This window comes from Aphis gossypii, chromosome 1 (genome assembly GCF_020184175.1).
Source record: "Aphis gossypii isolate Hap1 chromosome 1, ASM2018417v2, whole genome shotgun sequence".
Classification (NCBI taxonomy): Eukaryota; Metazoa; Arthropoda; class Insecta; order Hemiptera; family Aphididae; genus Aphis; species Aphis gossypii.
In genome coordinates, this window is record NC_065530.1 from 28,542,117 (window position 1) to 28,566,384 (window position 24,268).

Here is a 24,268-nt window from a genome sequence, read left to right on the forward strand (position 1 = left end):
TAATTAATAACTCTAATATAACAAATATTTAACTTAAGTTAATAAAATAATACTGACGTAAAACTGATGGTTGGATGAAATTATTTTTTATGAATTTATATTTAATGAAATTACAGTTGATAAAAATACGTTATCTTTTTATTTATTTTTTTTATTAATTTTTAAAATAACGTCATCAATTTTATTATGGTTTATTGAGGAACCTATTTATTGCATTAACCAATCGCTGGATTTAAGACATTGGTTAAAATTTAAGATATCTACTACATTATATTAATGGAACATTGAAAATAATATAGAAATATAAGTTTAACGTTTTTTAGGTAAAAATTTTTATTTTCCTTATATATTATATAGGTAACCTACCTATATAGATTGTTTTATTTGCTACAAATTTTAAGTAATTCGATTAGTCATTAGTTATGCCAAGAGACAATCTAGAACTAAAGCCTAATAATAGTCACGTGTTAATTGGCTTAGAAATTTGCAATATGAGCAAATTCTATTATCAGATAAAACTAAGACTTTATTTGCTGACGTATTAGCAAGCCACAAATCGTGGCTATATTGGTGATGATGACGCGAAGCACTTATAAACACGTGTCGTAAATTATACACGTGTCGTTAATACGATTATTTGAACAGTGAGATTCAAAAATAAATAAATCACAGACCACAGTTCTAAAATGCACACATATAATATGCGTATATAATACATAAAATGTTTACCGGGGAAACAGTATTTAGCATACTAAAAATTAAAATTTTAAATAATGACGTGTAGTTAAAATATCAGGTAGATAATAGGTATACAATATTATTATACATATTATTAATTTGTGTTTATTTTTAGCACAAAATGAGTGCTTAATATAATTAATATTATAAATGTTTCAGTCGGTATTTATTTTATGAAAAATTTATTTATTTAATGGTTCGCTAAATTTTAGCGAACCAAAGTGCAACTAAATCAGGTTTGTAAAACTACCATTATTGTCGCTCACTATTAATCGTTAAACTTTTCTAGCCTTTTTTTTTCTAGCAAACTTTTAGCATTTCTACAACCAGATAATAATAATATGTATCACTATTTAATAAATGTACAATATTATTTATCATATTGGGCATTATAATAGTATAATATTATCTGAAATTGTGAGAGTGAGTCCAAATTCCGAAAATAACCATTGATTAATGATGAATTCACTTCATTTTAGTTTTTTCTGTGTAAAATGTAACAAATAAAGTAAACTATAAATCGTGATTTCGAGAAACAATCTAATAAACCTAACAATTATTAACAGTACTAGACAACAATACTGCAATACTACATTATTTGCAGTAGACTGATGGCACTGACCAATATTATAGTATATTTTAATTATGTGAAAAACATTTAGGTATTGTAAATTGTAATTATTTAAATTTATATTAACTATTTAATGAATTTATACTTCAAATTGTGAACTCATGGCCCCCCACATGAACTTGGTTTATGATCTTCTTGAAGAATAAATAAAAATAAAATAAAATAGTGTAGTTGTATTATATTTATATACCATTACAAAATCTATGTGTTTCTTTAGAGTATGTTTAAAGAAATGAACTTTTTTTTAGGAATATAAAATAGGTAGGTATATTGTATACTTAGGTAATAAATATTTTATATACCTATATCTATATGTAATCTTTATCATAAGTCATATAAGTTTTTACAAATTTTAATTTATATGTATTTTATAAAAAATCTTATTTTAAAACTATTTCAACTATAAGTACCAAAAATCAAAATCCCTAAACCTCCGTCTTCACAAGCTAAGACAACTACTCAGTTCGAAAATCTCACTAGAAAACAAAATGCTAATTTACAAGCAATTGATATGTCCTTCAATGTCGTATGTGTGTATAGCGTTCGACTATGGGGGTTCCACAAAAAACTCTAACCTAAAAATTGTTCAATCATTCCAATCAATAAACCTTCATCTCCTCATGAATGCCCCGTGGTATGTCAGTAATAGATCCCTGCATCATGATCTCAATGTTCCAAGAATACTATTTACTGGCATTGTATAATTATAATAAATTCTACAAAAGCGTCCTAAACCACTCTAATTCTTTCAATGCCAACCTAGCATCAGCTACTACAGTACTACACTGCCTGACAACCCTACCCGTCGCCTCAAATGAAAATGTCCACGTGATTTTATCTTTAATATTAACTAAACTGAGTTCATATTGGAAGTAGTAACAGTAGTGTCAATGGACACTCTCTTTCCTCAAGCCGCCTAGCCTATAGTTAAAATTTCAACACAATTACTTATTGTATTATTTTTTATACAGATTGAACATTTTTATCTATTTTCATAAAAAAAGTTTACCTCAGATATTCTTGAATATTCAATATATATACTTAATAAGGGTTTTAAAAAATAAGACAAACTATAGCTGCATAAATCAAATAAACTATAGTTACATTCGTAGGAATTATGTATATTTTAATTTGGGCGTGAGGTAGGTACTAGGTGATTAAGTTTAGTTCAATGTATAAATATATCATATAACTATTATAGAAGTAATAACTAATGAACTCTCATCAACAAAGACTTATAAACAAATCATTTTTAAAATATTATATATACACATTATGTTTATAATTTATATTAAACGCCCACAATTACACAATTTTTACGATGAACTTAATCGAGTTGTTAGTAGACATAAATTAGTAATAGTAATCACTAATATATTATACAAACAATTAATCTTAATGACATGAATATGAAATGAGCCGTCAAAATGCTGATCGGCGTCTATACTCTTACTCTATACCTATCGACTCTTATAGACAATAGTAAACATAATAATTATATTATATATTATTATTAATTAGAACCTACAATGTTGGTATAAAACTATTATATTTATTCTTTTTTCTCTTAGTAATTACGGTAACAATTATTGCTATTAAGCTCTTTTAATTTGTTCATTATATTTTCATTTCTGACTAAAAAAATTTTGTTATGCTTTTAATTACGAGTGATGGGGAAAGAGGTCAGGTGGTAAATTGAAATAATATTTTTAATAATGACATTTCGTAAATACTTAGTACTTACTATCTTTATTTAACTTACCATATTACAAGTATTACGAATTGCGTAATGCGCGGTATTAACAACCGAATAGAAAAAATATATACCAGAAATACTAAAGTACGTATTGAACGAATACCCAAGTTTGAAGTCATGATATAAAAATGTACTATTATGCTGATTGTTGATAAAAAGTCTTAAACTTTAATAAGAAATATCAAAAAAACAAAAACGTTTTTGGTATAGTCCCCTAAAGATACGTATATATTATATATAAAGATAAAACAATAACAAATTATCTTTAATGCCCAGTGTAGTCGGAGTAATCGAGGCTCACATCCCCTGCAACGCGGTAAACGTTATTTGAATAGAAAACATATTATTATTGTATCGCACCCGCACGCATTTAGCGTATTTCGAATAAAATAAGATCACATAACAAGAAATTGATTTTGGCACGCGTCGTCACCGACTGCACGATAGCTAAATAATACTCGTAAACGCGCGATAGCTCGCACGCACACAATAAAATGATTTAACAATTATTACGACCAGTGGCGCGCGTAATGGCGTCGAGTTTTTTTTTTTTTTTTTTTGTCGCTTTGGTGGCTATTATAATACCTAATAATATTATAATATAATATACAATATTGGCTCAGGATTTGTGGATTATCGGCATAGAGCAGGACCCACGGCCGACGCCTGCTCGTGCACTCGATTCGAATATTATTATTGTTATATAGGATTTTTTATCCTCGAGAACGCGTCACCGAAATAAGTAGGTGGTATATATGTGAAGGGCGGTTGCGCGCGCGCGGGGAACAAACTATACGCGACGACGTTATCGCACAGAAGTCGGAGCGTGGCAGTCGCACGCTTCTCGATCACCATCGCCGTCCGCCCGGTTCGCGCACGTGCGATAGAACCACACTCCCTCCGTCATTTTAACCCCAGCCCTTATATATATATATAACATGTATATATATATATATAGTTTTATACCGTGTGCCTTATATCGAGTAGTGTATTTACAGTACCTATATGTGCTTTACAAAACTGCAAAGGCAATTCACAGTCGTTTCAGCCATTATTGATGGATATATAGGTTGAGTACAGACAGTACAGTGAAGTAAAACTCTGTTTGATAATTGTTATCATGACTGTATCAGATAGGTTAGACTTTAAACGTCTACATACTAGCTACTCTTATATACTTGCATTAGTATTATACTAATTAAGCATAAAATTATAATCGTGCGCCATTTATACATAACTATGTATTAGCTTTAGTTCAAATGATATAATAGGTACATAGTTATACAACTTACTCGGACCTCGGAGCTGTTAGCATTAGTACTTTGTAATCTGCAGTGTTAGAACTATATCTATTTTATTTTGTGTTTAGTACCTAATTCACCGAGCTATCAAAAGTTTATTTAGAGTTCATTTAAATTTAAATTCATAACTAGTTATACCTAATACTTTAACAAAATGAAATACTATTATTTTTGTATAAAATCATACGATAGCTTATAGTTCTGTACAAAATATCTGCAGCCATTCTGATTTTATTCAAAATATATAATAATATAACAATAAGTACTTATAACATAATATTTAAATGTTTTATTAACATAAGTTGCATTAATATTATACTATATGCACTATAATACAAGATACTAGAAAATGAATATCAGAATATTAGATAGTTATGCATCAAAAACAAAATACATCTGTTTTATACATTATGTATAATTTCTAATTATTATATACACCTTAAAACTTAAAATAATAATAAAAGTCCAATCCATTTTTTATATTCCCCTAGCGGCCTAACTCTCTTAGTTATACGCTGGATTAATATTAATAAGGTACGTTTTCAATTTATATTCTTCCCGCCGAATCTTATAAAATTCCTATGCTAGCTTCTGTAGTTTACTATGTCTTGCTTTATGCTTACTTACATTATTTTATGTATGATCAATGATCATATTATGGTTTTATATTAGGTACCTTATATTCCTTGCTGCTGCTGAAGTCGGTAAGCTGCATTTTTTAAATACTATAAACTATATACATGTATGGCCGTATATTATTTTATTTCGATCATTTTACCCATTGAGATATTAACACATAGGTAGGTAGTATAAATGTATAATGTATGTGCAATATGAATCAATAAGTATATCGTATATAAACTATACATAGGTATATAACTATACTTAGTTAATAGTTATTATAGTTATTAGTTACATATATGTATACACATATAGACATATAGTCCATATACAATATAAATCTTATTGTGTTTTTTGTACACATACAGTAATAAAATCTCAAGTAAATATATATAATAATCTATAAAGTATGAACTCTGCATCACATTTAGTGTCTATAGAGTGCATCATAATATCAAATATTTAGCTTATAAGTATATATTATGCATTATACATACCTATAATACCTATATAATATACATATATACTTTTATAAGTACAGGTTATCGGGGTCATATACGTAAACTGAATATAAGTAGTAAATCTTATTGGAATTATATTACCTATGTAAAAATGCATAAAATAAATGTTAAGTATTGGGTACTTGATATTATGTAAATCTTAACTTTTCAAGTGGAATACCAACAACAGCATACGTCTTTCTATGCCAGCTGTTACGTATTTATTATACCATATATTTACCGATCTACTTAAACAATAATATTGCTTCTATACATAAGGTATCACCTGTTATGTAACACTTATCTTTATAAATATATAAAGTGTATATAGGTAACCTAAAATAGTAAAATCTAATAAGTATGTAATATTATTGAATTTTAATCAGAATTGATTTTTTTTTTTTTTAGTATTTTCAAATGAGAATATTATAATTTAAATTATGTATAAATATTAGGCTATACTTAACAATTATTTATGTTATATAATACATAAGTATGTTGAAAAGTTATTAGCTTAGTATGATTATTGTAGTAGTAGAAAAGAGATTTAATAATATAATAATTTATCTATATATTGGTATTAATAAAAAGTAATGCTTTTATGTGTGTGATCTACAGCTAAATCTATAAAACTTATGATTTTGAAATTTGGTACATATATATTTAGTAGCGCAACTAGAGTTCAAATCTTGATTCTTAGAGGGGCTTAAATATAGGTAAATTGCTTAAAAAGTCGTGGAGGGGGCTTTGCCCTCCACGCTCCCAACTTCACATAATCTTAGTATTTACTATTTAGATTGTACTATTAATTATTAAAATATTAATTTATTATAAAAAATAAAACTACATTGTTAAAACTATAGATATGAATTTACAAGGACGTAAAACTTAGAGATACTTCAGCTTCACTGCATATATTATGATGGTAATACGCAATACTATATTAATATTAATCCTAGTAAACAGGTATACTACTATAGCATGTGAACCCCTACAAAGCTATTTTTTTTAGTTTTGCATTATAAAGAGAAATTACATCATAAGAATATATTGACTTACGAAAAAACGAATTTTTTTGTTTGTAATGTTCTGTAGTATACATTTGGCGGATTGCCAATAGTTACAGAAACCAAACCAAAATAAACAGTTATTATAATTTATAATATATAGGGTGTAATTTTAGATTTATGTATTTTATACTTGGTCAAAACAACCCAAATAAATGTGTTAAAATTATATGTAGTTTACAATTAACGGATTTTAAAATAGAGTTATACTTTTGATATTAAATTGTTCACGTGCGACATTGTGCAGGATTTTAGCTAACTTAAAATTTTGAGGAAAAAATAGTATTGAAATTAGTTAAATTTTAAATCAATGAAAGCAATTCATTTAATAGTTTATAAAAATTTCAAACATTTTTTGTTTTATCACTTTTTATAGATATGGTTATAAATCTTATAACATACACTAATAGTTGATATTTTTTTAAATATTCACTCTATAGTCTATATACTGCTATGCACAAATATATAGGATTTTTATAATTAAATTAACGTACGATGGTTAGAAATATCTCTCACGGTTTACAATTAATTCCCGTAAGTTATAAATTATAACTTTATAAGTATACCTATCTACATGTAGACATGTAATATTATAGTTGTAAATAATATAATATGCATTAACAATAAATTTTGTTATATATAACTAATCAAATAATACTTTTTTACTAATGCATTTTTCATAGAAATAATTATTTAACCAATAACTTAACTCGATCAATACACGCCTGCAGGGTTCTATTTTTCTTGTAATACGTATATGGTATTCAAATAAAACAATTTTACATAAACAATCTTGAATTGCAGACAAAATAATCTTAAGTTGTGATTCCGTAATTATATTAAATAAGATAAAATATGAATACTTTTTGATTATCGCACTTCAATAGTGCAAATCTCTATCGTATTATTTAGTATTTATTTAAAAAAAAACATTAATTTAAACCACAGATATAATTTTATAGATTCAATTAAAAGAGAACGCTCTCGAAGTATGAAATGTCTGTATGAAGTGTTCGTTTATAGCGTTGGGTAGGTTAATATGGGTAGGCGCAAGCGGAATAAAAAAATACTCGCAATTAAACGATTAAGGTATAGATTCCTAAATATGTGAATTTTTTTAGCATTAAATAAAAAGTTATAACTGTGTATTTACTTAAATAATAAATGATATTATTAAATACACAACTCCTTTATAAATACATAAAGTTATTTCCATTATATATATATTTTTTTAATTTTACAAAATAAAGAAATAGGTATTTAATTATTTTATGATAACTGATTGTTTATTGTAACCAACAACTATATTCATCGATTGTAATATATTTGTTAAGAAAAAATGTAAACGATAACCTAACCTATCTACAATACTTACTCAAAGGTGGATATATATATCCACCTTGATAATAGTATATTCAGTAATCATTAATCAGTATTGTGTATTTGGTTATTAAATTTGCATTAACTATCTATTAAAATGTAAAAAATCATAAAATGTTTTACAATTCTGCAATGTATTTTTAAACTATACCTACCTATATAAATTTTCTCATTCATTCATTCATTTATTTAAAATTCAACCAACTTCAGAATTATTTTCATTTTTTGATATTTTTTCGTTAGTAAATCATGGTAAAAAGGAGACTATTGTATATTATAAGTTTTCATATATTAGTATATTGCATTCAAAAAATTTTTCTAGTTAGTGTTATCTAATTGTCTATATTAATAAAGATATTTAAAATCTTTTTTACAGTAACCTTAGTACTCAATAACAAGGTATACCTATCTACTTATTCTATCGGTAATAAAAAAAAAAGCTAATACATTGAGTCACATGTTAGTAAACCTACATCGCTATACAGAATAAATTGTATAAAATCTTAGGAGTTACCTTTAGTATAATCACTAATAAATAAGTATATTATTATTCATTGACTATAGTCATTAATTATAAATACTAGTGTACAATATTAATAAATTATCACAAGACACTCCTTAAATGGTAAAATATTTAAACATTTTAAACATCGTATAAGTATAATTACATACTAATTTAATTTAATCTTAGGTATATACTTCCTAATTCCTATAATATATAACTGAAAACATTTCTTATTTACTAGGATTAACGATTTTATATTTAAACATGTCTAGCCTTATATTCTCCATAGCCCATACCATATGATATAAGTTTACATATATTATAGGTATATAGGTATACAAATATTATAAAAGTATACAATATTCCGGATGGTTTGTTATAAGTATTTAAATATCCACCATTATCAACAAAAAAACAGTTCAATAAATTATTATCAACTGTTAGAGTAACATGGCCGTGTAACATTCACCTTATCGGATGAACAAAATGGGTGGTATTTATTTTAAGGGTGGGGGGTTGGTATTAGCCACTGGTTGGCTATTGAAATATTAAAGGGCGTTTACAGCTTATATCCCCTAGCTATTTTTTCCAAGAGACATATTACCCTTTGAAGAAATACTTTGCACTTATTTTGTTTTCTAAAGCGTGTTGTAGGAAGAAGTGTGTTGTATAACAAGTATTGTTATATTTTTATTTAATATTATTATGTTTTTATTTGGGTAAGTTAAATCATACATTATTATAAACAATTTCAATTAATTCACATTACACCTAAATCAAAATAAAACATTTATCTTATAAATGTATTGCTATGGACTTAATAGATGAATGGTACTGTGGTAGTTAATTGTTTTGGTATACCTATAGTACCTGAATCTTTGAAATGTATATGAAAATATATATGTATACAAAATGTCAACTTTGAATTTAATATATTTAAGTTGTTAATATTGTTATCAAGTAAATTTTAAACAATAGGTACGTCTGTTATGGAATGAATAGAAGTATCTAATATATTTTAATAATTATTTATAAATACCTAGGTATTTACTACTTAATTTGATGAGCTACAGGAATATAATACCTAACTATAGCAATTAACTATTTAATAATTTAAAATAGAAAATTAATATTATGTCATATTAAACATTGTTAAAGCCTATTAGTTTTAATCTATATGCTTTATATACTTATTATAATATATAGATGGATTTTTATATAAACCTATTTACACAAACGTTCTCCCAAAAATATTAACTTTTTAAAATAAGGTTAACTGCATAGTGTGTCAGCGCATCCGAGTTGGGACCCGAATCTAGGGGCTAATCGCAGGTACTACACTAGTTGGGTCCTGAATTATTTTAGGTATTACACTAGTTCCTGAATATTTTTTAGTAAGTACTACACTATACCAAAATCTTCCTTCTCATTTTAACAGGCTTAGTAATATCTATGATCTATTTAGACCAAAAGACAATTTTTTTTTAAATTGAATAATGTACATAATAGTATTGGAAAGTTAGTATAGTGTAATGAAAATATTGTACACTAATATTAATATAATTTTGTTAAATGGAAAAGTAAATGAGATTTAATAAAAATAAAATAATATAAAAAAAAAAGGAATTTTGTGTTGGTAAAAATGTATAAGACATTAATTTTACAAAATCTAATCGATTTATTATTTCTGCAATTTTATTAGTCATATTGTTAGTTATAAATTTTTCTTTTAGTAAAATCCACAAAAATATTATATAAATAATATAATACAATTTTTAAAAAATGTGAACCTGTGGTCTAAATAGATTATAGACAGTTCTAAGTCGTTAAAATGGGAAGGAAAATGTTAGTATAGTATAGTACTTACCAAAAAATATTTAAGAACTTGTGTTATACCTAAAATAATTCAGGACCCAATACTAGTGTAGTACCTAAAATAATTCTGGACCCAACTAGTGTAGTAATTTTAAATTCGGGACCCAACTTTATAAAATAAAATAATAGTTACCTATATTAAAGTACCAATATAAAATGGAATAACTACCTACTTAAAAGGAATTTAAAAAACTCATGAAATAACCAGGTACATACTTTTTTCTAAGCAAACTCTTTTGTTTGATTTTTTAATATTAAATACATTTTTAATTTTTTTTTATTTATATCTAAGTATGTTTACAATTTACATTTTTAAATTTAAATATTAAAAACCATTAATATAAGCATTTTATAGGTAATTATTTTATACTGATTTACGCCTTTAAATGTATAATACGTTTATAATTTTAAATTAGATATATAGTATGTAATCAAATTTTTTAAAATTTATAAATAGTGCTTCTAGCAATTTATAAAATACTTAGATAGTTAGATATAAATATGTTACATATTAATTAATTTACATAGGCAAATACGTTCCACGCAACTCACAGAATTCGAAAAGAATCTTTCTTCATAGCTTCTGTCAAAATAAATCACTATAAACATTAAAATGCTAAATTTTACATTGGTATTGCTATAAATATAATAAACTATATTTTATTATAAAACTATATATCATACCGATCATGATATTCTATCATAATTTTGTGCTTTAATATGTTTAGATGTATTTAAGTTTTTTAATTATGCCGAAAAATCAACAAACCCAACAAATATTGAATGATACAAGAGATGATTCGTCTTCATCTCGAGTTGTTATGCTGTTTGGATCAGATGAGGAATGTGACTTAACATCGGATGATTTAACGTCTGGTGATGAAGATGCGTCGTCAGGAAATCAATTAACAGGGATTCGACGGTTCCCAGTACCGGATTCCCGAAAACCTTGTACTGTAACCAATTCACGGGAACGCTGGCGTCAACATAATGTAACCGGTGCCTTTGCAGAACTTCGAAAATTGGTACCCACTCACCCACACGATAAGAAATTATCGAAAAATGAAATTTTAAGAATGGCTATCAAGTACGTGGTATAATATAATATTTGTAGAGTATTCGAATAAATATTTAAAATGTTTTTTTTTATTCGATTAGTATTAATTTATATAATTTTCGAAAAAATATTAGAACACATATTCTAAATATTTTTTTTCTTTATTATAAACAATACTTTTTTGAACACCAACAGTTCATCAATAAAAAAAAAAAAAATATATTAAAAATTGGACAAAATATAAATGATGATCAATATCATTAGTTTTTCTATTAGAACGAAATTTAATTGGTCAAAGAAAACAATATGAATATTTTTAAACATTAATGTAGCGTAGGTATCTCATTATCTTATTATTATTATTGCTTGTAGGCTTTATCACATAATATGGTATTTGCTATGTATAGATTTATTATAATTTATTAATTTATTTTTTAATTGAGTATAGTTAGAAAAATGTAGTATCTTAATATATTATTAACTTCTATGTATAGCTGATAATATTGACTGAGGAAAAAATATATCTAAAAGTATTCGAGTTGTATAAATAAATATATGTATTGGGTGTGTTTAATAATATTAATAATTTAACTATAGTAATGGCATTGTATTAATATATACATTGTAATATTATGTATTATATACTTACTACCGATAGTCTATAGGTACAAGTATTGAAAAATACTTTATCTCTATAATTTGTACCTAGCTATGTACAGAAATATAAACTTTCGATTAGGTTTTATATTAAATATTATAATTTATAATAAAACGTGCATTAAGAGTAAATTTAATTTAATTAAAATACATTTTTGAATGCAATTTATTAAGGACAACTGGTAAAGTTGATTACCTATTATAGTAATTTATATTTAATACTTAACTATCACTATGCATGTAACCGTATAAATAAAATATCTACTGTATTATATTATGTTTGTACCTATCTTTTTAATTTAGGTTATTCAATATAAACAAACTTTATAATTTCATAATTTGTTTGTACGCATTATTCGTTAACGTTATCAGTATCAGTCTAACACTTGTTATATTTTTGCATAAAATTCTAAAAAATGTAAAAATGTACAATATTCAGTATTCCAGTATAGGTGTTTCAGCATTTTTTTATAAGATGTATAATAGCGTAATATTAATGTATAAAATACGCATATTTGATATTATTGTATGTAACTTCAACAATATAAATTATGTATGTAGTCTAGCACAAAATACAAATAATACAAATTAATTTTTACTATTGTAAATAAGCAGTGAAAATCAAATGCAAACCTAAAGTCAACTACAATAAATGAAGTAAATAGGTACTAGATAAACGATAATAGGGCTATAAAGTAAATGATTTTACTTTTAAATAAATACATAATATAAGGCTAAATCATTTATATTAAATAAGTATATATTTTTATGACGTAAAAATATTGATTGACAGTTGTTAAAACGCAGATTATATAAGTGTATTTCACTTAATCATATTATAATATTTATTTATTAATAACACTTTAAATGATTATACAGGTATATTCGTCTTTTAAGTGGTGTCCTCGAATGGCAAGAAAATCAACAAGATTTCAGCAATAATAATGAAGATTGTATGGACAATAATGTGTATTTATAATTTATATAGTGGGTATCACAAAATAAAATATTATATTATTATATAATATACTTTACGATACTATAATATAACAGTAAATACTAAAAACCATTTTTAGTTAACTTACGTTACTAGAAATATGTATTTTTCATTAGTAGTAAGTAGCTATACGCTTATAAATTAAAAGGTATTCACCTACTTAGATACATAAGTACAAATGTTAGAAATACGTATAGCCGGTATAGGTATCGATGTAAGTACCGTTGGAATTTTTGTTAATTGATATTAAATATTATGTACATATATTATATAAGTATACTAGTTAAAAGTATAGAGTGTATATAAATAGACTACCCAGTTGGCAGTTATAATCATAATTATTATAAACGTTATATTACCTAACCAATTATATAAAATTTGTAAGAATCAAAAGATTCCATATATAGATCATTGATATAACTAGTTATGACTTATAAGTGATTTTAATATATCTATAAAATTCTATAAAATTTTATTATAAACTTACTTGTAGCCTGTAGGTATGGCTGTTTAAGCAAATAGTAATACGTATATTTATTAATACATTATAAGTTATAACATTATATAAGATACGCTATCGAATATATATTATGCACATTGCACATACGAATGATGATGTACCTATTAAGCTAAATAAATATTAAATACTAAGTACCTATATTGTATTATAATATACCTATATTTTAAATAAATCGACGTCCACAACGGAGATGATACAGAACTAAATAACTCTATTTTTTTGGTTAATACCTAATGAATGATGACAAAAGTGGAAAATTATTTTTTTCTCTATAGAACAGTTTTCATTTAAAACTAAAAAATAGTAGGTAAGTAAATACATAAAAAAAATTTAAACTATATATTATATAATTTAAAATTTAGAACTTTAAATTCATGTCGTACCTATACTTATAATTTATTGTAAAAATTTAGTTACTATTTTTTATATACATATGTAATATATATACTCGCTTCTTTAGGAACATCGATTTGAATTTATTAAACAGGCCTATTTTTAGTTTTAAAGTCTTAACCATTATCATACCTAGTCAAATTTTAAATATAGTCTTATAGGTATGGAATAATTATATAGGTATATGTATCATAGCTAAGTTATACAACAATACATAAAACAATACTTATGTGCTTATTACCTATATGGCTATATTAAATTCTTTTAATTATCTATAATTAATTATATTATTTAATTATAATCGCTGGGCTCTTTGATCATTATTCATTATAATATACAATATGTATACCGAATATTATATAAATATGTATAATTCATATTACATTAAAATGACTGAGATGGGTATAAATACTTACTAAAAAAGTTTTCTAAGTTTGTGGTAAGTACCTATTTAAAAACTAATAACAAGTACATTTTTTTTTACTATAGTTATTACTTATTCATTTTGGTATTATTTTCTTTTATTTCCATTTTTGAGAATAATTTTTTACGTTAATAAATAATATTTGAATATTAGTATGTGGTGGTGTATTACTTAATTACATATTATAATATTTATTATACTATAGATATCTCATCATATATCATAATGACATAATCTATATTATTTACCTAACAACAAATACTCTAAAATATAGTGGGTATCTATGGTATTAATATTTGATTCTGAGTAAAATTATTTATGATCAACGGCATTGGTGATGGTGAATAATGTAGGTAGTGATTTTTATCATTTTATGTCTGTGAACCAGTTTTTAACCTTAAAGCCTTATAATTGAAAAAGAAAGTAGAAACCCTATTATTTAAAAAAAAACTATGTATGCATACCTACCCCTTCTAATTATATCCTAATTCCTAATTAATAACTCATTTAATTTTTTTGGTACTCACCTTTTTTTATACCTTTACATCCCTCATCAAATGTTTTCCCAATTCAAGCACTGCTGTAGATTGTGAAATAGTAAAGAAAATTGGATTTACGTCGGTTTTCGATGAATCTGTATCTTGAATTTTTTTTTGTTAAGGTACATTAAAAATATAACCCGGATTAAAAAATGAAAAAACCTTAAAATTATTCAGTGTTTAATTCAATTATATTGTTTGTATTAATTTAGTCGAAAAATAATTATAATCTAACTAAATTAAAACAATAGAAATAGATTAGGTAATTTTAATGAAGTCAAATAATAGTAGTTGGTAAGCTTGTCAATTTTAAAATATCCATTTTTAAATTTACGTCATTAATACAAATCTTAAATATTAATCAACTTAATATACCTAAATAATTGTTAGCATTTCCGTTTTCTATAATCTATTGATACATTTTTATTTTTCCTTTTTTATATGCCGTGGTAATTTGATGTTTTTCCCCCATGCCTTTTCCTCAGCGTATTAGTAAGAAATAAAATTCCTCGCGTGAGACTAGGCAGATTTAGTGCAGTCAAAAGTACCAACTAGATACTATTTACTACTACCATTAATATTATAGAATAAATAATCACTCTATCTATAAATTTAATCAATGCTACTAAATTACTAATTACCTAATATAGATAATATGTTGTTTTGTAATGGTTTTACCACAGATAATTAAATCCGTTTTAGCAGTACCTATAATACGTATGAATCTTAATAAACTAAACTTAACCTTTCAATGAATTGTATTTTATTAACTTTTTACAACTATTTAAAAAAAATGTTGAAATGTTGACTATTTTAAGAAAAATAAAGTTTAAATGATTTATATTGATGACTTGTTGAGTGTACTACTTGAATGTTCTACACTTAGATTAAAAAAAAAACAACAACATATAAAAATGAAAGCTACACTTGATAGACAAAATCTTAATTTGTCAATTTGTCTTAAAATTATTCAAAATTGTCAAATAAAAATAAAAAAATCAATAGCTTTCCATCCTTGATTCATATTTATTAAACTATATTCAAACTTTATTTATATCCAATGGCTAAACTATGCTTTAATAGATAATCCATTCTATATGGGCATATGGTAATATGATAACAAGACTTTACAAGGAGTCTCAACTTGTAAGATACGTATTAAGTGTTAATGTATACATTTATATTGTTTAAATAAATACAAGTATGTTTTATTAGTCACACATATAAAGTACATTGAAGTGGAGACATCACACAGAATTATAAAAATGTGTAATATTTCAACTTTACCCATTTATAAAAATATTACACGTAATATTAACTGTCAATTAAAGATACTTAATATTACCATTTCTCTTGTATAAGATTTCATAAATAGTTAAGTGAAATAATTAAAATGACTAGTAATATTAACACAAAGTTATTACATTGCATTGTATATAAGTCATAGTTAAAATAAGGATTAGTAGACATTTGAAGAGAAATTAGTTGAAAATGTTGTAACTAATCAGGTATTATTGAAGTGAGTGTATTATATTTTATTAAAATGTTAATCATTTATTAAATTGGTATTATTTTTCATTCAGATTTTTTATGTTTAACTCTCACAAAAAAAGAAGAGAGTTGATGAGTTAATTTGTCAAGGGGTCACCAAGTCTATTTATAAATAAAATTATGGACATTAATATATATTAATATGATATTGTTAGATATCATGTTAGATGAAGCTAAAGCCATAACATAGACTGAGAAAATACTGAACTAAATGACACTATACTTTGTACATATATTCCTGAAAACTTGGAAATGTTTATAGTTTCATTTTTCAACTCCTATCTAGTCTACTATAGAATGACTCACTCATACATTTTTGATCATGAAAAACAAATATTTTTTGGTTTATTCATATTAGTTACTCAAAAACTATTTGACTGATTTTTATGAAAATTTCAGAAGTATCAAGAAAGTAAAGGATATAGCTTAAACCAAGACGTTAAAAAATATAGTTGAGCTGAATCAAGAACTAAGCCAACTGAAGAACACAAAAACTGAAATATGCTAATATACTGTCATGTTCTATTACAATTTTTCAAGTAGGTTATATAAACATACAGCTAGAATTATATATATTTAATGTAAGTACCAATATTGTTAGGTAAATTAATTCATTTCATTAAATTATAAATATATATTATATATACATACAAAGTATTACAGACAATATTATAATAAGAGGCTTATGTTAATTAAATAATTATTAACTAAATAGGTTATTAGCATTAACTTGTGTACTATGTATTCTATTAAATATATAATGCATGAATTGTAATTAAACTTTTTTGTTTATTTCTATAATTTCTATAAGCTTTTTAAAAAATCTTATTTTTATTGCAACCACAAAAAAAAAAAATAAATTAAAAATATCGTCCAGTCAGATTTTTTTTATGTAAAAATAAATATATTGTTAACTAGGTATAAATTAAGAATTAATTTTTATTTAACATTCAAAATAATTTAAATCTTATTAAAGACAATATATTTAAGTTATAATTGAGTTATAAAATAGTCTAATAAAGAAATAATTAGATTATTTTATTTATATTTATATTGTATACATTAGAAAAAAATTCAATGTTATAAGTATTAACCAATAAATTTAAATACAAATAATAATTACAAAAACAATAAAAGTATTATTAATTATTAAAAAAAAAAATCTTACAAAAATAACATTATCTTACTCAATTAATACAAGTGAATTAATATCTGCGTAGATATTCACTATAACGGGGAGGTGTATTCCAAACAGCACTTGATGTACGTTGTTTATCACGGATATTCCAACCTTTGAACATTTCTTTAAGACTCATACTTTTAGGACAGTCAAAGAATAAGTCTCTTTCTTTAGTATTAATATGATACTGAAGTTCAAGTACAGCTTTTCTATTTTCTCCTAAAGATAATTTATTAATTTTTAAATTAAAATAAATAGCTTACTCTGCTGAATTTTTTAATAATACATAGGAGATGATAGGTATACATACGTTTTGCCCAATTTGGAACAGGTTTTTTGGGTCCAGATTCATCTTCAGAAGAATCACGTGCAGACACATCATTTAACCCATAATCATTTTTGTTATCAACCTTTAATAAATAGTTAAATTAGTTACAAGACTAAACTTATGTAAGTTTTAAATGTATTGATTAATTAGCATTACTCAATAAATCTTATATATCAACTTAATAAATCCTTTAAGTTGAAATAAAAAAATATTTAGAATGCGGTCAAACAAGACAATAACACTTAACATACTAAATTAATTGATAAATTTAAATATAATGAGTTTTATCCAACAACGAAAGAAAAATTTATTTATTTTTTAAATTAATCAAAGAAGTCAAAGAATATATAAATTTGATCTATTCACAAGTTTAAATAGAAAAAACCAGCTTACTTTAGATTTTGGTAGTGTTGCTAATTTTGGTGCTGATGAAGTAGGTATATTTGAAGATAATGCTTTAGGACGAATTACTGATTTACTTTTTTCTGGTCTGTTAATCATACAAAAATTTAGTATTTCAATATAAATTAAATATAATTTTTTATCAACATTAAAAAAATACAATTTTTATTTACTTTGTTTCAATTTTCTTTTTTAATTCATTTTCTTTCATCATGCGATTCATCTCAAGTTTTTGCTAAAATACCAATACAAATTTAGAATATTTTCTTAGTAAAATTATAATTAATACAAAGTATATTATATCATAACATTTTACCATTTTCAAATGTTTAGCTTCTTCAGCTAGTTTACGCTTAGCATTAATTTCAGCTAATCTAAGCTCTGCTAGTTTTTGTTTTTTTAATGCTTCCTCTTTCATCATTATTTCTTTTTCCTTTTGTTTTTCTTCTTTTTTCCTTTTTTCTTCAGCAGCTTTTTTAACCTTTTCTTCGACACGTCTCATTTGTTCTTCTCTATGTTTAGCAGCACGTAAATGTTGATCATCAAATTTCCTATGGATAACATTACTTGACTTACTTTAATGATTAATAACTCAATATGTATTAACATTTAATAGTATACATTTGGAAAAAAATGCAGATATTTCATATTAATAGATCAATGCATGAAAGGAACACATTCAAAGGAACTTGTTTCAATACTTTTATTCAAATTTCAGAAATTTATTGAAATACTGTTCATTTATTCTTAAATATAGAGAATTTAAATCAGTTTTAAAAAGAAAAAAGAAGATTATATTAATTTTTTTTTTTAGAAATTGAGTTAATATACCGTGTTATAATCTTAAACCTATAAACAATATATAATAATAATAATTTTTTATAAGATATCAAGTTAGACACTCAGACGTAGCTAAATACGATATTGAAATTATTGAAGAACTTAAAATAAAAATATTCCTTATCAATAGACAATAAGAACATAATTGTGAATTAATTACTTATAAAATATTTTTCCAAATACCAAAAAATATGAAAGAAATTTCAACAATTTTTCCTTATTTTTTACATACAAAATAATCAAAAAGACTATAAGAAAGTTAAAATGACTAAAATATAATAGAAACTACGTATTTTTTTTATATTTATAGACTATATAAAAATAAGTTATTTAAACTTTTTAAGCCCATTTTGTTTAAAAATTATTTTATTCCTGGATATATTTAAAAGTACAATAGATAAGTTTTTAATTTTTGCCATTTTAAATACTAAATGAATCTAATTTGTTACCAGAGACTACTCTTGAGATAGAATTAGTTTTACAGCTCTAAGATAATCAAAAAAAAAAAAAAAAAATACTAAAAGAAATTAATAACACTGAAATACCTTTGATCTGCTTTGGTTTTAAGATATAATTCTTTCCTTTTTTCAGCTTCATTTTCTCGGATTTGATGAGGAGTTTGAGATAAATGATCTTCTACTGGTTTTACTGGAGTTGATATTTGTTTTTCTAATGGCACATATAGTACATTAGTTTTTTTTGCATCAATATTATTTTCTTCTTGGAGTTTTCTTTTCATTGTTCTTGTCATATGTGCTGATGATTTTTCCTCAATATTGACATCAATATCTTCTAATTTTTCACGACGTTTGTTCTTTACTTGAGATTCAAGACTACAAATTATAAACACAAGAAATTAAAATAATTATCATTTTACATGTAATATCTTGTATATCAAAAAATATTATACCTTTTTTTCTTTGAGTTGCATTTATTTAAAGTCTTATTTTGTGTAGAGTTAGAATTTTCAACATTGATGGGAGATTCTTCTGGTATTAAATCAATAATTTTTCCCAATTTTTTTGTTTGATTAATTGCTAATGATTTTTTAGGCATATCATAAGTTGTATTGGCATTAGCTTTTTTCGTATGAGTCCCATTATCTGGAGAAAACATTCCAGGAGAAATACATTCTTCAACATTTTGCATACATTTTTTGTCTACCACGAAAGTTGAATTTGCTGTTGGACAAGCAATAGGAGCTATATCCATCAATGTAGATAAAGCTCTTGCTCGACTAGCTCCTAAAATACAATCAAGATAGTTATTGAATAAAATTAGATATTTTTTAATAATTAACTTTTTAATAATAATAATTATTATAAATACACATTTATAGATATATTATATAATTATATTACAATCAAAAACAAAAGATGCCTAACCTTGAGTAAGAATTAAATTAATTAAAAAATGAAATATATATATATATTATATTTAAAAAATTGTAAAATCATTTATCAGTTATTACTTGTAGATGCTCCAGAGCCGCTGATAGTTGAAGATTCTCTAACACCTTTTATTTTATCTGATGCAATCTATAAATGTTCAAAATTATTAAGTTTTATTATAACTTCATTGAAAACAATAATACTTATATGTAAAATAATCATAAATTCTTCAAAATAATACAAACTTAAAACCTATAAACATATATATAATAGAATAAAAACACAAGTTGATTTTAATAAAAATGTATACTATTTTAATTTATACAGTAACTAAAGATAAATAGACAAAAAAAATGTACTCTATAATAAAAACATTATTAATACCATTGTTTTACAAAAACATGTGTTTAAAATACTTATAGTATAAGTAATTTTACTACAATAATACTATTTATTATCATAAGTTATAAGTGGTTTGTCAGTTACTTATTTTCTCATACTTACAATAGAAGCCTGTCGTGTAGTTCTACGAATAGGCGGAACAGCTGGTTGTTGAAAACTTGGTTCATTAGCAAAGAGATCTCCAACCATACCATTTTTTGTTTCTAAATAATTTAAATAATTAATTATTTATTTTATAAAATTATTTTAAACATTTTTAAATAAATCACTGTGAAAAAAAAATAAATATAAATATAAATTCAACAAAATATAGTGTAGGAGAAAAATCTTTTAATTGTATTGAATTAAGTGCTACGGCTTACTAGATTGTCTTTTAGATGTATTCTTTTCAGACACATTCTGTGCAGATTGTAATAACTCGTTGTAAACAGCATCTAGTCTTGATGTTTGAACCTATAATAAACAATAAACACAAAAATAATATCTTAAGTGATAAAAATAACACTGACCTACTGATTTAGATCTTAGATTTTCATACAAATTTTCTACATATGAATCAACAATAAATTTAAGTAAAAAATAATAATTCTAGTAACTAACCTGAAAACCATTGTCCATTTCTGCAATACCATTTTCTATCAACGATGAACACATCTTATAAATTTCAAAAATATCTGTTGATTGACAATCCATTTTGTATTATGAAATACTGAAACAATTAGGATAAACTTCTTAACTTATTCACAAAATTAATTCAAAAAAATAAGTTCAACCGAAGTTGTATTGTAAAATTTCATCACAGGAACAAGTATATGAAGCCTGAACAAAGTTATTGAGTGTTTCCAATTATCGTGATCACACTGTATACAATAACACACCACAAACTAAAAATGTATTTAAATTAAAACAAAACTATAATTTGTTTAACGAAACTAAATAGCAGAATCCAGCAGTCAACTGTAATATTGATGTATCAAAATTTTAAACTTACTGTTACTACGTACTCTGATCAAAAAAAATAAATAAATAAATAACAAGTTAGATTAAACAAAATCATAAAAAATTAACCTCACGTTTACAATTATTGTTTACAGGGTATACAAAAAAAAAGGAAAAGGAATAAACTAATAAACAACGAAACGATTCTACGTTACTTAAATTGAAGTCACTTGAGACATTTTATTATTATCACTGCCAACTAACGAGTAAAATAGTTATATATTTAATACAATAATACGTACCACCAATGGACGAGTAGCAACGACAACAGTGAACGGATTGTGGAATAGTACAGTTTATAAATTCCCTAAGGCCCAAAGGGAATTCTAAGAGAATAAGACATAACACAAAACTATAAAATTTTATTATAATAACAGATTTCCGTTAAAAATTAAACACTCACGCACACGACCATGCGCAATGCACCAATGCAAACCGCTAACGGTTGTGTCTTAAATGGTGGGGACGTGGGGTGGACTGATGGTCGCCGCCCGCCGGTCGGGTCGGATCTGGATGGTGTTTTGTTCTATGGTGTAGTTGTTGTTACCATTCTACCAGCAACCACATTTCATACACTTGTGTGATAACCAACATTAAAAGTCGATGATAACAGTCACATTACCGCGTGAATTTAAAATATTTAAATATGATAGGTAATTGTTTTTCTTTCTCTTCGACCGTATTGAAAAATGCAGTTCATGTAACTTTAAAATCTACATTTTATAGCACCAATAGATACTTAAATAGATAAAAACATGAATTAAAATACTTTTCCTATTTTTCATAAGTTTTCTAAATAATTGTGAAAATCTGAAAAGACATTATCAATAAATATGTTAAGGAATTCTAATGCCGTGTAATTTGGATTCTGTAATATTAAGTGTTTTTTATTTTTTATTATGAAACTAACAGTTTTGGGCATACTGTTATAGGTAGAATGTATATTGTGTCACAAACAAGGATTTATAAATCTTCCAGTTTTAAAATAATATTATAAACGATGCATGTGTGATATTATTTGAATAATTTCAACGAAATTATTAAAAATTTGAATTTTTATTCAAAAAAAATATATTCTGAGATTTCATAAAATCAAAAATATTTTAAATCTAAATGGATACTTAAAATGTGTATGGTAACAGGCATTACTGGCAGCGAGTAAGGTAACTTATCGGTCTACAGCTTGACTTTTCGTTGCAGATATCGATATCAGTGATATACTGATATCACTACTACTACTAGTATTTTGGGAATAACATAACGCATAAACATTTTTAATTATATCATTGTTTTATATTTATAATTATTCAATTTTTTTTAATATTATATCAATATATCGTTAATAAATAAATATTTTTAATTATACCACTGTTTTATATTTATTATTATTCAATTTTTTTAATTTTAATACATATATAAGTATATATATTTATTATTTATACGATGTGTTTATTGTTATATGAATGGCGGGGTGATAACAACCCTGAGTGGCGGGGCCATAAAGTTTTCACTCGCCGCGGCGGGGCTATAACAAACCAGTACCCATAGTACATATCTGGGTAAATATCATATATAAATTAAAGGTCACATCCTATATTTCCATGTTATTTCTACTATCTTGTAAAATTGACGGACACACCGGATATCCCTTTATATATATATACAAAACAATAGAAATTATATTGCAATATACTTATGTTTAGGCTTACGTAGTTACATATGATACGGGCCAGTATGTGATACATACCTATTATATATATTTTTTAATAATCACATATATTTTTCATAAAATAATATTTAACAATAAATAAAAGCATAAAAAAAGTGCACATGATACCCATCCAATAAGCGTAGCTTGTGTTTGAAGATAGAGTTAGACATATACATAACAATATAACATAATATAATATACATTATTAGCTATAAATTTCAACACTTATATAAATATAACTTACTATAACTATATACCTAAGAAGGTACCTATTATATATAGAAAATAGAAATATAGAACTTCACAACTTCATAGATTAAAACTTGAAATTTAAAGTGTATTACCTAGTAACACATAACACGACTATTTTTGCGCTACTTGGAAATACAATTTTAAATTATATTATGTATAAGTACCTAACAAAAAAAAAACAACAAATGATTCCAACGTAGGTGGGTACTAATAATTAATTAATTAAAACTCTAATCGTTTCAACTAATTCA

The 24,268-nt window shown here is 24.6% G+C and overlaps 2 protein-coding genes across 3 annotated transcripts in view; one reads left to right on the top strand and one right to left on the bottom strand.

Annotated features, from left to right (window-relative positions):
- The window catches only part of LOC114124590 (T-cell acute lymphocytic leukemia protein 1 homolog), a 28,827-nt gene extending 14,772 nt beyond the window's left edge, over nt 1-14,055 (top strand). Inside the window, exons 1-3 of one of the 2 annotated variants that reach the window (XM_027987888.2) lie at nt 9,075-9,218; nt 11,103-11,461; nt 12,968-14,054. In XM_027987888.2, coding sequence (XP_027843689.1) covers nt 11,103-11,461; nt 12,968-13,067 — 459 coding nt within the window. In that variant the 5' untranslated portion in view covers nt 9,075-9,218 and the 3' untranslated portion in view covers nt 13,068-14,054. Of the gene's footprint in view, nt 1-9,074; nt 9,219-11,102; nt 11,462-12,967 lie in introns of those variants that run through there. The other variant, XM_050208524.1, reaches the window with a different exon arrangement.
- Nucleotides 14,056-17,529: 3,474 nt separating this feature from the next.
- LOC114124594 (inner centromere protein) lies at nt 17,530-22,523 on the bottom strand. The gene is made up of 12 exons (XM_027987892.2): nt 22,297-22,523; nt 21,656-21,764; nt 21,418-21,508; nt 21,158-21,258; nt 20,734-20,800; nt 20,173-20,506; nt 19,808-20,095; nt 18,739-18,973; nt 18,596-18,657; nt 18,414-18,510; nt 18,003-18,102; nt 17,530-17,911 (listed from the first exon to the last, which is right to left on the bottom strand). Exons 2-12 carry the CDS (start codon nt 21,746-21,748, stop codon nt 17,718-17,720), a joined length of 1,662 nt encoding a protein of 553 aa, XP_027843693.2. The 5' UTR covers nt 21,749-21,764; nt 22,297-22,523; the 3' UTR covers nt 17,530-17,717.
- Nucleotides 22,524-24,268: the final 1,745 nt, after the last annotated feature.

What these genes read in the sequence shown, in the direction of transcription:
- LOC114124594 (XM_027987892.2), bottom strand. Translation starts at nt 21,748, where the DNA reads ATGGATTGTCAATCAACAGATATTTTTGAAATTTATAAGATGTGTTCA. An exon ending in TACATCTAAAAGACAATCTA is followed by an intron (nt 21,259 to 21,417) that starts GTAAGCCGTAGC and finishes TAAATTATTTAG; the next exon opens with AAACAAAAAATGGTATGGTT. An exon ending in AAGCTAAACATTTGAAAATG is followed by an intron (nt 18,658 to 18,738) that starts GTAAAATGTTAT and finishes TTGGTATTTTAG; the next exon opens with CAAAAACTTGAGATGAATCG.